Consider the following 15711-nt stretch of genomic DNA (forward strand, 5'->3'; position numbering starts at 1 on the left):
CAGTTCTATCACAGACACACTGAGACATCAGTGAAGAGTTAGAGGAGAGTTTGGCCTGAGTGGAAAACTAGATGGGACTGTTATTGAGTTTCTTTCTCACCCGCGGTGCCTAGATGCATGTTATCTGGGTCAATAAAACCCTATAAGCAATTATTGCTGAGCGAACTTTCCTTAACCCATAGAACTTTCCCCCCTCCATTAGCCCATAGTAATGACACATCCTCTCCCTCCTCTTCCTCCCCCTCTCCCTCTCCCTCTCTCTCCCTCCTCTTCCTCTCCCTCTCTCTCCCTCCTCTTTCCTCCCCCTTCCTCTCCCTCTCTCTCCCTCCTCTTTCCTCCTCTCTCTCCCTCCTCTTCCTCCCCTCTCTCTCCCTCCTCTTTCCCCCTCTCTCTTCCTCTCTCTCCCACTCTCTTCCTCCTCTTCCTCTCCCTCTCTCTCCCTCATCTTTCTCCCCCTCTCTCTTCCTCCCCCTCTTCCTCTCCCTCCTCTTTCCTCCTCTCTCTCCCTCCTCTTTCCTCCTCTTCCTGCCCCTCTTCCTCTCCCTCTCTCTCCCTCCTCTTTCCAGGCTGCAGAGTGGGATGAACCTGCAGATCTGTTTTGTCAACGATAGCGGCAGTGACAAGGACAGCGATGCAGACGACAGCAAGACAGAGACCAGTCTGGACACACCGCTGTCCCCCATGGTACAGACCGACCACACACACACAAACACACATACATTAAGAAGAAATATTCATTCTTAGAGAGAGAGAGATATCTACTGTGTGACTCATATAGGTTACCCTCAGTGAGACTGTCTGAGAGAAAGAGAGAAAGGGACAGATTCTGTATGAATCAGAGCGATAGGGTTAGCGTGTGGGGGAGAGTGAATGGCCATGCTCACGTTTTCTGTCCTGTTAACCAATACACCGGCAGCAAATGAAGGTTGAATATGAACACGCACTCTGATAGACATGGATGAGTGGCCACTCGGCCTGTCTGACAGACACGGACACCGTTAATAGAGGGAGGGAGGGAAGGAGGGGGGAGGGGGGGATAATCCCAGTATTTATAACCATCTGTTATAGCTCTGAGCTGTTTCCCTGTCTGACCTCTGTGTTCAATTAATGACCTATCAATGACTACACTAGAAGAACGAAGAGCCAATGGGAATAAACCACTAACTCTTCCTTATTTCCACTCTCCCCACGTCCCTGTCCCCCAGTCGAAGCAGAGTTCGTCCTACTCTGACCGGGACACTACGGAGGAAGACAGTGAGTCTCTGGAGGACATGGACTTTCTGAGCAGACAGAAGAAGTTGCAGGCCGAGGCTAAGCTAGCCCTGGCGATGGCCAAACCCATGGCCAAGATGCAGGTGGAGGTGGAAAAACAGAACCGCAAGAAGTCCCCTGTGGCAGACCTGGTCAGTACCGTCGCTATAGGCAACGGGCCTGTAAGCTCAGCCTCTAGTCAGCGTTTCTAACCCCAGGTCTTTTCAGAGCAAACCAACCACACTAGTCTTCTTTAACATTGTGATGATGTCACAGAGTAGACACCCCCCCCCCCCCCCCTTGGCAGCAGCCATAGTCATGATTATTTTAACATTCTCATCTGCATCAGTGCCCCCCAAGCACACACACACACACACACACACACACACACACACACACACACACACACACAGATACAGTGGCTTGTGAAAGTATTCACTCCCCTTGGCATTTTTCCTATTCTGTTGCCTTACAACCTGGAATTCAAATTGAATTTTGATGGGTTTGTATCACTTGATTTACACAACATGCCGAACACTTTGAAGATGGAAAATATTTTTATTGTGAAACAAACAAGAAATAAGACAAAAAAATGAAAACTTGAGTGTGCACAACTATTCACCCCCCAAAGTCAATACTTTGTAGAGACACCTTTTGCAGCAAGTACAGCTACAAGTCTCTTGGGGTATGTCTCTATAAGCTTGGCACATCTAGCCACTGGGATTGTTGTCCATTCTTCAAGGCAATTTTAGTCTCATCTGACCAGACTATCTTCCATATGTTTAGTGAGTCTCCCACATGCCTTTTGGCGAACACCAAACGTGTTTGCTTATTTTTTTCTATAAGCAATGGCTTTTTTCTGGCCCCTCTTCCATAAAGCCCAGCTCTGTGGAGTGTACGGTTTAAAGTGGTCCTATGGACAGATGCTCCGATCTCCACTGTGGAACTTTGCAGCTCCTTCAGGATTATTTTTGGTCTCTTTGTTGCCTCTCTGACTAATGCCCTCCTTGCCTGGTCTGTGAGTTTTGGTGGGCGGTCCTCTCTTGGCAGGTTTATTGTGGTGCCATATTCTTTCCATTTTTGAATAATGGATTTAATGGTGCTCCGTGGGATGTTCAAAGTTTCTTATATTTTTTTATAACCCAACCCTGATCTGTACTTCTCCACAACTTTGTCCCTGATCTGTTTGGAGAGCTCCTTGGTCTTCATGGTGCCGCTTGCTTGGTGGTGCACCTTGCTTGGTGGTATTGCAGACTCTGGGGCCTTTCAGAATAAGTGTATATATACTGAGATCAAGTGACAGATCCTGTGACACTTAGATTGCACACAGGTGGACTTTATTTAACTAATTATGTGACTTCTGAAGGTAATTGGTTGCACCAGATCTTATTTAGGGGCTTCATAGCAAAGGGGGGTGAATACATATGCATGCACCACTTTTCAATTTTTATTTATTATTATAGTTATTTTTTTCATTTCACCAATTGTGTCTATTTTGTGTGTGTCCATTACATGAAATCCAAATAAAAATATATTTAAATTACAGGTTTTAATGCAACAAAATAGGAAAAACACCAAGGGGGATGAATACTTTTGCAAGGCACCCCTCACACACACACACACACACACCAATATCTCCACCTGGGCAGAAGATGTTACTTATTCAGTAAAGAGGGGGTGGTTGGGTTCGAGCAATCTATTATTCATATCCCAGAATGCACTGGGTGACGTGTTTGGGGATGCAGTCGTGCCCAGCAGTCAGAAGAGATGAGTTTCACATCTGAGGCCCTGTCGCTAAACTAACAGACTGGTGTACTGAACACAGGGACAGATCTGAGGCCCTGTCGCTAAGCTAACACACTGCTGTACTGAACACAGGGGCAGATCTGAGGCCCTGTCGCTAAACTAACAGACTGCTGTACTGAACACAGGGGCAGATCTGAGGCCCTGTCGCTAAGCTAACACACTGCTGTACTGAACACAGGGGCAGATCTGAGGCCCTGTCGCTAAGCTAACACACTGCTGTACTGAACACAGGGGCAGATCTGAGGCCCTGTCGCTAAACTAACACACTGCTGTACTGAACACAGGGGCAGATCTGAGGCCCTGTCGCTAAGCTAACACACTGCTGTACTGAACACAGGGGCAGATCTGAGGCCCTGTCGCTAAGCTAACACACTGCTATACTGAACACAGGGGCAGATCTGAGGCCCTGTCGCTAAACTAGCAGACTGCTGTACTGAACACAGGGGCAGATCTGAGGCCCTGTCGATAAACTAACACACTGCTGTACTGAACACAGGGGCAGATCTGAGGCCCTGTCGCTAAACTAACACACTGCTGTACTGAACACAGGGGCAGCACCATGCTCAGATAGCATTAGCTTCAGAGCTACTTACATTTACATTTAAGTCATTTTACGGTACACTATACCTCTTTAGCATAAAGTGGGCAGACTCACACCTGCTCATTATTATAGGGATGTGCATTTCCTGGGTACAAGTTCTCAATACATTATTTATAGAAATATACAAGAATGTGAACCTTTTCCAGTTGATTTCAGCCCTACCAAACATATATAGTCAGAGTGCAGGCTGGCACCAGACCAGTGTGTTAAGCCAGCGGCCAGGTGTTTGGGTGCCAGGGGCTCTTGCGTAAGCCACTAATGACAGGAGAAATGAGGGGAATGTGTGTGAGGGGATGTGGTTTTATACCATTTACCACACTTTAATCCACTAAAGCCATGTGGCCTTACAAAGAATTTACACAACAATTCACACAACACTCCCACCAAGAATTTTTCCCCATTCATATCATGCCTAGTCTAAGAGAATACTGATATGATGAAATACTTTGGTATTGTTGTTGGCGGTATCCTTATTCATATTGCCACTAACCTCAGTAGCCAAGACTCATTGAGAAACCAATCCAGTAATATAACTGAGGGAGGAAACTCCACCTCGGACAAACACAATGAGGCCAAGCCCATATCATGACCAAAACACTACCACTCGCGGTGGCCGGCTCTCCCCACATCTCGGCATCTCTCACTCTCTATCTCTCTGGCTCTCTTTTCTCACACCCCTGTCTCTCTCTCTGTGTGTCACTGACTTACATGCTCCCTCTCCGAACTGAAACGGTGGCCTATGACAGAGGGGAAACATGGCCACTAGTGCAGTTGCATGGGTTCCAATGTGAAAGTGAAAGAGGAGAGAGAAACTGTGACAGGAAGAACCAGCTGAGCGATCACGCACACTCACAAGTCATACAGAGAAAGTGTAATGAAAGGAGCACATATTTATAATGAGTATGAATTTGGAGGGAAGAAATTATTAAATATTAAAGCATTAGACCTCTCACTAAAAGCTTCAGTCACACAAAAGTTATACTTAGTTCTGAACTGGTTCTCTTTCAGATTAGTAAGGATGTCTCATCCCATGTTGAAGAATGTCCGTTTTCCCTTTATTCAGATTACAACCTCTCACTTTCAGTCATTTGAAAATGAAATAATATCACAATTTATATAATATCACTACAAAATATCACCATTTTTAAACAAGCCATAGAAAGTTGGTTGCAATTTCAGTTTAATCCACCAGAAAAGACAGAACAAATATTATAGTTAAACTGAAATATACGAATTGATTAAAAAACATTATTTGATGATACAAAATGTTTGAAGTATAATCTTTGTAAATGATATCATAAATAGGACTGGTGGAGTTATGTCACACATGCAGCTAACACAGACATATGGAAATGTCTGCTCTACTCAAAATTACAACCAACTAATTGCAGCATTACCGCAAAAATGGAAGAGGCAAGTGGAAGTTGGAAAAAGGAAAAATTCTGATAAAAAAAAGTATACCAATTCAATTTCAGGACCAAAAAATTGACAACTGTGCCATATAAATTGCAAAATAGATGGGAAGAGATTTTCGATATACCGATTCCCTGGCACATGGTTTATGAACTGAACAAAATGATGTCGGATTCAAAACTTATAATTGTTTTATTTAAATTATTATACAAACTTATTGCAACCAATAGAATGTTATATATATGGAATGTTATTTATATGTTATATATATATATACAGTGGAAGTCGGAAGTTTACATACACTTAGGTTTGAGTCATTAAAACAAACTATAGTTTTGGTAAGTCTGTTAGGACATCTACTTTGTGCGACACAACACATTTTTCCAACAATTGTTTACAGACAGATTTCACTTATATTTCACTGTATCACAATTCCAGTGGGCCAGAAGTTTACATACACTAAGTTGACTGTGCCTTTAAACAGCTTGGAACATTCCAGAAAATATTGTCATGGCTTTAGAAGCTTCTGATAGGCTAATTGACATCATTTGAGCCAATTGAAGGTGTACCTGTGGGTGTATTTCAAGGCCAACCTTCAAACTCAGTGCCTCTTTGCTTGACATTATGGGAAAATCAAATGAAATCAGTCAAGACCTCAGAAAAAAAATTGTAGACCTCCACAAGTCTGGTTCATCCTTGGGAGCAATTTCCAAGTGCCTGAAGGTACCATGTTCATCTGTAGAAACAATAGTACACAAGTATAAACACCTTGGGACCACGCAGCCATGATAGCACTCAGGAAGGAGATGCGTTCTGTCTCCTAGAGATGAACGTACTTTGGTGCGAAAAGTGCAAATCAATCCCAGAAGGACAATTATGTGGATATATTGAAGCAACATCTCACGACATCAGTCAGGAAGTTAAAGCTTGGTCGCAAATGGGTCTTCCAAATGGACAATGACCCCAAGCATACTTCCAAAGTTGTGGCAAAATGGCTTAAGGACAACAAAGTCAAGGTATTGGAGTGGCCATCACAAAGCCCTGACCTCAATCCCATAGAAAATTTGTGGGGAGAACTGAAAAAGTGTGTGCGAGCAAGGAGGCCTACAAACCTGACTCAGTTACACCAGCTCTGTCAGGAGGAATGGGCCAAAATTCACCCAACTTATTGTGGGAAGCTTGTGGAAGGCTTCCTGAAATGTTTGACCCAAGTAAAAAAATGTAAAGGCAATGCTACCGAACACTAATTGAGCATATGTAAACTTCTGACCCACTGGGAATGTGATGAAAGAAATAAAAGCTGAAATAAATAATTATCTTACTATTATTCTGACATTTCACATTCTTAAAATAAAGTGGTGATCCTAACTGACCTAAGACAGGGAATTTTTACTAAGATTAAATGTCAGGAATTGTGAGTTTAAATGTATTTGGATAAGGTGTATTTAAACTTCCGACTTCAACTGTATATACAGTATATATATATAGAACATGGTATATATATATATATATATATATATATATATATATATTTATCCCAGCTCTGCATATTTTGCTGTGAAGAGACAGAATCATTAGATCACTTGTTTTGGTACTGTCCATATATAGCTTGTTTCTGGTCACAGGTTCAGGAATGGCTGAAGAATTGCAACATTTACCTGGAGCTAACTCTGCAAATAGCACTGCTGGGTGATTTGAAAAGTCATAGTCAATCGATCAATAATATAATAATACTTTTAGTAAAAACATTTATCTTTACTTTACAATCTGTAGAAACTATGAGAATAGAAAGGTTCAGAACTTTTGTGAAACATCACAGCAGAGTTGAAAAATATATAGCAAATAGAAATCAAAACTGGATGGTGTTAAAAGATACAGTAGGGAGAAGTATTTGATACACTGCCGATTTTGCAGGTTTTCCTACGTACAAAGCATGTAGAGGTCTGTAATTTTTTATCATAGGTACACTTCAACTGTGAGAGGCGGAATCTAAAACAAAAATCCAGAAAATCACATTGTATGATTTTTAAGTAATTAATTTGCATTTTATTGCATGACATAAGTATTTGATACATTAGAAAAGCAGAACTTAATATTTGGTACAGAAACCTTTGTTTGCAATTACAGAGATCATACGTTTCCTGTAGTTCTTGACCAGGTTTGCACACACTGCAGCAGGGTGTTTTGGCCCACTCCTCCATACAGACCTTCTCCAAATCCTTCAGGTTTCGGGGCTGTCACTGGGCAATACGGACTTTCAGCTCCCTCCAAAGATTTTCTCTTTGGGTTCAGGTCTGGAGACTGGCTAGGCCACTCCAGGACCTTGAGATGCTTCTTACGGAGCCACTCCTTAGTTGCCCTGGCTGTGTGTTTCAGGTAAGGGGAGGGGTGGTAGGGTTAAGGGAAAATAATAAAGATAAATATATTTAAAATATGAGGGATTGGAAATTATGCAGACAATTACATTGGTGGAAGCTACAATCTATCTGCAATATTAAATTTTATCTACCCCCAAAAACAATATATATATTTTTAAAAGGACCACGTTTTCTCACCCTGAGACACTTCCATGAAGTGAAGAATGTCAGACCGAGAGAGAAAGGATGTATTTGAAGGAGATGCACACAGATAGAAATAACTTGAACAAGGGGTCGAGGGACAGGGGAGAGGTGGATGAGAGGAAGCAGAGCTGAAAATCTTGAAGGAAACACAAATGACATCACCACAGTAAAAGGCTGTGTGTTGATTTGACAAGAACAAATAGTCAAATAATTCAGGAAGACAAAGAGAGAGCGTAGAGTGTGTTGCTTACTGCCAGGAGCATAGCCGCGGGAAGTAGTTTGGAGGTGTGTGTGCTGCAATATTTTGACTGACTGGGGAGATGATGCTGAAAAAAATGCTTTGCCCGCAGTACAGGCAGCAAAATCTGTCCGCTAATATAGGACTAGTAAAGGCTCAGTGCACTACTTTTTCACAACAACAACAAAAAATATTCTGATTATTCAGTGGGTAATGCAGCACCCTCAGCACCCCTACTTCCCGTGGCTATGGCCAGGAGGAAGGAGACAGAGTTGTTTCCTGTAGCTATCTATGACCAGGATCAGGTCAGGGACCACTGCTGGAGAGATTGGGCTTTGCATCATATTACAGTCTTGGCAGCTCTGTAGCATTGGGCTGCTTTCTGTGGCTGGATTTATTTATGAGATGCAGATTAAATTGAAATGACGCCTTTCCTCAAGAATCTGCACCATCTTGCACACGCAAACACACATAGGCCTACACACACTCACGCCAACACACTGTAGTGCCTTAGGGTTCTCTAGTGCCCAGGAATCCATATGTGAGTGTACATATTTGTGTACTTGTACATTTCCAATGTGCTGTAGGTTTCTGTAAATGTGTGTGCGTGTGCGTGTGTGTGTGTGTGTGTGTGTGTGTGTGTGTGTGTGTGTGTGTGTGTGTGTGTGTGTGTGTATTTCTAATTGGTGATGTGTGTGTTTCTCTCTAGCTGCCCCACATGCCCCACATCAATGAGTGTCTGATGAAGAGGAGCCTGAAGACTACAGACCTGAGGGACATGACCCTGGGACAACTACAGGTTATAGTCAACGACCTGCACTCCCAGATAGAGAGTGAGAACCACACACACACACACATTTTTTTTATCCTCGTGGGGACCTAAAATTGATTTCCATTCAAAATACTTTTTTCCCTGACCCCTAAACCTAACCTTAACCCCTAAACCTAACCCTAACTTTAACCCTGATCTTAACCCCTAAACCTAACCCTAACTTTAACCCCTAAACCTAACCTTAACTTTAACCCTAACCTTAACCCCTAAACCTAACCCTAACTTTAACCCTGATCTTAACCCCTAAACCTAACCCTAACTTTAACCCTGATCTTAACCCCTAAACCTAACCTTAACCACAAAAACTGAACTTTAACCCTAACCTTAACCCCTAAACCTAACCCTAACCATTAACCGCTAAGCTTAAAATATCCTTTGTCCTCGTGGGGACGTGGGAAATGTCCCCAAGAGGGAGAATTTTCCTTGTTTTACTATCCTTGTGGGGACTTTTGGAGATTTCAGGTCCCCACGAGGATACACACACATGCGCACACGCACACAGTGTTAGTTAGGGTATCTTTCATATTGAAAGTCATTTCAGGCCATGTAAGTTGGATGCATGTGTGACGATACTAGTGAAAGATGAACAATACCTCACCTTACACAGAAGGCAAAAAAAAATCCCCCACAAAAATGTTGTTATAGAATCTTGTCTTTTACTGGCATGGTTTAAAAATATGCTCCATTTGAAATCTGCATCTCATATGACTTGGGGCTGGATTCAACCCGTATCGCAGAAGTATCGCCGGAGGATCCGTGTTATAGCTTGTTTGAAATGATATGTAAAGGCAATGTTCCAGCGTTTGTGGAAACTGCATTCACGGTAACCACTGTATATATCGGCTCAATCATAAATTACCTTTACATTTTAATGCAGATCTTCCGCGATACTTCGGCAATATGAATTGAATCCAGCACCCGTATGTTAGTGTTCTAATGGTGTTGGTTTTCTACCGTTGTTCTGATGTTTGTCTTCTCCAGGTCTGAATGAGGAGCTGGTGCAGCTGCTGCTGATCAGGGATGAACTGCACATGGAGCAGGATGCCATGCTGGTGGACATTGAGGACCTGACCAGGTGGGGATGCTCTCTAACACACACACACACACACACACACACACACACACACACACACACACACACACACACACACACACACACACACACACACACACAGCCTCCTGGGCTATGACCGCAAACAGGCCAGGAATGATTGGGGGAACTCTGTCTTTGGGACAGACGTTTAGCAGTGTGATATTTGCATGATTTTCATACAACAGCAGGTGATAAAGAACAGTTTGTCTAATCATCATTTTGTTTTTACTCAGGCATGCTGAGAGCCAGCAGAAACACATGGCTGAGAAGACACCATCCAAATGAGACACCCCACCCAACCTCGCCCCCTTCCCATCCCTTTACTCCACCCCTGCCCCACTTTGGTCCCCGTGCCCTGCCCCATGTCTCTCGCTGCACCCCCTCTGCCTGCCCCTCTCACCCTCTCCCATGGTGGCAGCAGCCAGAGGAAGGCCACCCTTTCATTTGCTTCTGTGGTTGTCCCAGCGCTAAAGACAGAGCATTTCCTGCTTCCTGGGAGAAGAGGAAACTGATTATGTGTTGTCATGGATACTGTCCCCGGCTTCCTGTGCAGTGATTGGCCTTGCTTCGCTATTGTTTATTTTTAACTTTTTACATTCGCCACTAAATTATAACTGTCAATACAAAATGGTGGAGAAAAAAATATAATAATAGTGAGAAATTAGTAGAAAGTCAGTCAAAAAAAATGTAAGAAAAAAACATTGTATAAAACTATGAAGACTAATTTCAAACCATTTTAAGTTGGGAAGTAATTTTTAAGTATTTCAAAGTTGACCTCTTTTTATTCTGCACAAATGGTAGTTTTCAACTGAGAAATGTTTATTTGAAGGTGCTAAAAGAGTGTAAAGGTAACATGCCTGCCTTGTAGTGGAGTTATAGCTTTTGGTAATACGCTCACTCTGATCGGTCTTCAACATTTTGTGAATGTTGATTTTCTGACACTTTAAATGAAATTAATAAATGTGTTAATATCATTTTCATCCTATTGTATTCAGAATTTTTATTTGAGCCAAGAAATGTTTATGTACAGATATGTAAAATAAAAAATAAACTTTGTTTCATATGTTGTGGTTTGGTGTGCAGTCTGTTAAGAAAAGTGGACAGAGATGGACATCTTGTTGTAAATATTATAAGTGGGGAACTACTGTATGTCCATATGGCAAAACACAGTACATTAACAGTACATTTATAACTATTTTATAATTATGTAATACTAGTACTGACAAGCGCATTGCAGGATTTTGGAAATAATTGATACATGAATAACCATACGAACATCACTGCCACCTGGGAAGAGAAAAGCTAATCACTCCACTGAATCGTTTATTCAGAGGCAACAACAGTATGGAGTATGAAGGATGCATACGTTTTAATATTGTAATATTTTTCCATAAACAGTCACCTTATTTTAAAGAGTATAATGTTAAACCTTAGGCCTAAGCTTGCTCTGTACGTTATTGTGATTGTGGTTTTGAAAGGACTGATATATCAATGGTCACAACCACAAGTATCATCCACTTCTGTGAAACTCTCCCCTGCAGATTGTCACACCATGGCCACTCTCTTTCTACAGGCCCAGTGAGAGTCAGTCTTTACAAGAAGAGAAGTATTTCTTAACTAAACAGGCCAATGGTAGACATTCAAAATGCCAGGGTTCAAATTGTGTGGGTGTGCAGGGGTCATGGGCAATCACATTTAGCAGACTATCCAGAGTGACTTAACAGTACTGAGTGCATACATTTACGTACTTGTCCGCCCCAATGCCACTGTCACAGGGGGATTTATGCCTGATTTCAGATGAAATCCTCAACCCTTTTATGGTCAACCATCACTTTGGCACCTTTTATATCTCTTGAGATGGAAAAACATGTTTTTTATGAAATTGAACAAGTGCTCTTTTTGACAGAATATACAAATTAGTAGAAATCTTACTTTAAAAAAAAAAGTACAAGTTACTTTTCAAAAGGCACTGAATTGGTGGAAGGTCCACTTTATTCTGACCCCCGTGGGTCAATCAAACATTGAGAAATTAAACATTTTTCAAATGTACGTTGTTTTTCATTCTTACGAAATGTATGTTCATGATGCACAATTAAAAGCATGTAAAGCTTTGCAGAAACAACAACTGTGAATGTAGTTTAAGACAACCAGCCTTCTAAAGAAGAGGCTAAAGCCAAAACAGGCTAGAGGCTACTTACTACCCACCCACAACATCTCTAGGCCTATAGCAAAAACATTTAGAAAAAGCTTTCTAACATTATTCTTTGTGTCATCTGTCTATTTTGGATAATTACAAAGGCTAGAGAAAATAAGCAGCAAAAGTGAAATATTGACATCGGAATGCACACATGTCTCACGTAGTTTTCTGGCAATCGGTGCTGCAGGTGTCTGGATAGAATTGGGCTACGCAGTGAGATGCTACCCACAACCAGTGGGAGAATGTGACTGTCAGTTATATGGTTTATTGCATTACTTTAACTATAATGTAAAAAATTTTAAAAAGAGATATGTATTGTATCATTTTTTCATTTCTAGACATTGATTTCCTAGTGAGCCAACTCATGCAAATCGAAACGAGGGCATGACTCATTGGCCTGAGTTGTAAAAACAACTCAGGAAATTACACACGACTGACGCGTCACTTTCATTTCGGTGGCGCTTGATCCAGTGCTTGTATGTAGCTTCGTGTTTCAACATGGCCAGGGAATTCCCTCTAGGAGCGCTGCATTGCTATATAATGATCAGATGAGGCAACGATGACAACACACCTATCAGTTTACGCCACACCTGAGTCAAAGATCTCGGAATCATGATGCCAAACTTTTATTTATGTGAGTATTAATTTTATTTGTACCTCATTTTATTGTGGGTTTTTGACCAACTAACCCTGTGAAATGATATGCCTCAAACTTTACATAGTCTTCCATTTTAATTTATTGATTTGAAATTGGAGTTAAATAATTACTATTTCAGGGGTGTTTTTATCATTGGTTTGTTTAGAGGATTATTGGGGTGATACATTGGTTGGTGCTGACTGACATTGTGTCCTCCCTCCACACAGACCTTGCCAGCTGTGTGCTGCTGCTCGCCTTGTCCTGCCAAGTCTCAATGGGAACCCCAATGCGCATGCCGCGGAGTTTAGACTCTGAGAAATGCTCGCAGTGCGCTGACCTCTCCAGAGAGCTCGTCAAGAATGTTAAAAAGCTCCTGGACAACGTAAGTGACAGTTATAACGAATTCATTTGAACGTTTAATTCAAATCTAATGTATCCCTCATTCAGTAAGTCAGTCTGTCTGTATCTTTGATAGGCTTGCAGTTTGTGATTCATGTATCCACTTACTAATTGAATAATTTTCCCTTCATAGGAAAACCTGTTTGGGGGTTTAAACTGCTCGGAGCAGCGCGTGGAGGTGAACAGTAAGACCCAGACAGTCCTAGCCTGCGAACCCAACACGGACATGGTAAGTCACACAACAGTCATTTTCTACATTCATATTACCACTATTAATTTAAAATATATATAATTTCTCTGCATTTTATGTAGTAATTTACATTAATAACTCGGATTTACAGAATAGTGATATAAATCAGTCTATTGATGCATCATTTTGTTGTATTTCCTCAGAACACAAGATGCTCTGGTCAACGGAACACCACATTCAGTGAGGTAACTATTGTGTTCTTACAATATTGCATAATTGTTTAGGGAATGCTATTTAAATCCACAGATATAAAAATAAATATATCTTTAGACAGTCTATGGATTTAATAGTGACTGCATTTCACATAATTCACCCATTCTTACCTCACCCATTTCAACTGTTTCCTATATGTCTGATTGGCTGATCTCTGTCCATTTTTATGGTTTCTTCTGACAGAGTGAGTGTCTGAGGAACATCCGAATAGACCTAGAACATTATACTGCCTCACTACAGGCTTACAAACAGGCCGACCTCAGCTCCACTGCCCAGGACACCCAGAACCTACTCAATATTTGTCCATCCACACAATGGGTGTCTTCCTCACAGGTAATTCGATTTTTCTATTTTATCTTTTGTACAGAAAACATTCCTTCCTTCCCTGCATGTTTATTTTTCTTTTGATACAGTTTTCTAATGACAACAACCTCATGTAGACAATTGCAAAACTGTACACAAAAATGTGTTCCTCTGTGTTTGAGACAGTACAAATGTCACTGCTAATAGACATTCACAACTATGGACTTAAAGTTTGCATTTTTATAAAGTTAAGTTTTGTTTCCTTTTGCCCTGCAGGTTGCAGACCCTAAGCTGACTAGTGGTGACCCTGTGGACCAGAGGGTCCATCTGTGTAAGGTACTGAAGGGCTTCCACCTCCGGGTCATCACCATCAGCAGAGCCATGGGATACATCTCTGCTGGGGACCACAGGAAGTAAACCCTCATCTTCAACACCATCCGATTCCTCATCATCATCAACTATAACAAGTATTGACAATCATCTTCATCGTCATCACCTACAACTGTAACAAGTTCATCATCAGAAACACGGATTGTTATCTTCATCATCATCATCAACTACTTTGTCATCATAACTGCATCATCAACTATAACAAATATTGACAATCATCATCATCATCATCACCTACAACTGTACCAAGTTAATTATCAGCAACACTGATTGTTATCTTCATCATCAGACATCATCATCATCAACTACATCAACTACTTTGTCATCATAACTGTTGAATACTGCACCACACTGTGTATGCAAAGATGAGTAAGACATAAGCTAGCTAAACTCTTTTTGGCTCAGTTAGTGCTGAATGACAGTAGGTTTAGTTCAAAGCTAATCAATGAACATCATGTTGGTCAAACTATTTATTTATTTATTCCTTTATTTAGGGACTGGGGTTTATTTATTTGATGAATGCAACATTATTTATTTGATGTATGAAATATATGTATTTATTTAACAATATGTTATTTATTTGAATATTTATAATAAAGTATTTTTTACAAGCTTACCAAGACTGATTGTGTATGTGTGTATGTATGTGTTGCTCTGTAGGTTTAAACATTCTACCCATGAATAGGCTAAATACGTTTTTGTTTATGGTCAAATATATATATATATATATATATATATATATATATATATCTTTATGGAACATGTTGAAATATAATATCATTCAGACGGGAGGGAGAGCAGTGTGATTAATAGTCGCATAAGACTTGAAAAATACATTTTCTGCGTCTTCAAGCAGGTCTCCACATGGAACCCCATGTCCAATTTGGCATGTGGGCACAATGGCGGCCATTACGCATAATGAAACCATGCCGCCCAGGGCGAACATCCTTGCCTGGTAGACCATCTTCTGTAGCCCCCCGGGCAGCCTTCTCATCACCCAGCTCTGGGTCGGAGTGGTTGAAACCTCCACTTTCTCCTCACTTATCTCTTCATCAACAGAGTTCGTGTTACATTGAGCAAGTTCCTCAGCGAAGGAATGGGCCATTTTCCCGCGCGCAATGGAACTGTTATCTGTCATCTCATGTTCTTTACCAGCGTTCCTGGCTTCTGCGATTTGCTCCTCCAAATCCTGCACCCTTTCCTGAAACTCCAGGACGCGGGATGTGCTTTCGGCCAAGGAGCTTTGCATCTCCTCGATAAGGGAAGTTTTCATCTGGATCAACTCCTCCCTGTGAAGAAAAGTGATTCGGCCCTCATCGACCTGGAACTGCATCAGGCCGATGCAGCGGTTCAGGTCCCGCAACTTTACCCGATCCTCTGCTCTCTCGTGCATAAGGGTGGACAGGTCACCATTCAGACTTTCAATCGTATCCCTGAAGGCGTCATTCTGCTGTTGGAGCTGCAGACGTCGAGTCTCCAGCCGTGCAGTAGTGCTGTTGCTCTCCTCCAGGGATTTGCGCATCTCCA

General features: G+C 41.6%; 2 protein-coding genes across 3 annotated transcripts in view; both read left to right on the forward strand.

Moving 5' to 3' along the window:
- Positions 1-10858, forward strand: part of LOC115141723 (schwannomin-interacting protein 1-like) — an 82472-nt gene extending 71614 nt beyond the window's left edge. For both annotated transcript variants that reach the window (XM_065000297.1, XM_065000298.1), the window contains exons 4-8: positions 567-684; positions 1206-1403; positions 8580-8703; positions 9684-9777; positions 10029-10858. In XM_065000297.1, the coding sequence (XP_064856369.1) occupies positions 567-684; positions 1206-1403; positions 8580-8703; positions 9684-9777; positions 10029-10080 (586 nt within the window). In that variant the 3' untranslated portion in view covers positions 10081-10858. The remainder of the gene's footprint in view (positions 1-566; positions 685-1205; positions 1404-8579; positions 8704-9683; positions 9778-10028) is intronic.
- A 1691-nt stretch (positions 10859-12549) lies between these two features.
- On the forward strand, positions 12550-14723 carry il12a (interleukin 12a). Its single transcript, XM_029681621.2, has 6 exons — positions 12550-12626; positions 12857-13011; positions 13162-13257; positions 13422-13463; positions 13675-13824; positions 14071-14723. The coding sequence occupies exons 1-6, from the start codon at positions 12605-12607 to the stop codon at positions 14209-14211; spliced, it is 606 nt and encodes a 201-aa protein (XP_029537481.1). The 5' UTR covers positions 12550-12604; the 3' UTR covers positions 14212-14723.
- Positions 14724-15711: the final 988 nt, after the last annotated feature.

This window comes from Oncorhynchus nerka, linkage group LG14 (assembly GCF_034236695.1).
Source record: "Oncorhynchus nerka isolate Pitt River linkage group LG14, Oner_Uvic_2.0, whole genome shotgun sequence".
In the NCBI taxonomy this organism is placed as follows: Eukaryota; Metazoa; Chordata; class Actinopteri; order Salmoniformes; family Salmonidae; genus Oncorhynchus; species Oncorhynchus nerka.

Coding starts and splice junctions, on each gene's coding strand:
- il12a (XM_029681621.2), top strand. CDS start 12,605: ATGATGCCAAACTTTTATTTAT. Junction 12,627..12,856: donor GATGCCAAACTTTTATTTAT/GTGAGTATTAAT, acceptor CCCTCCACACAG/ACCTTGCCAGCTGTGTGCTG. Junction 13,258..13,421: donor GCGAACCCAACACGGACATG/GTAAGTCACACA, acceptor GTATTTCCTCAG/AACACAAGATGCTCTGGTCA.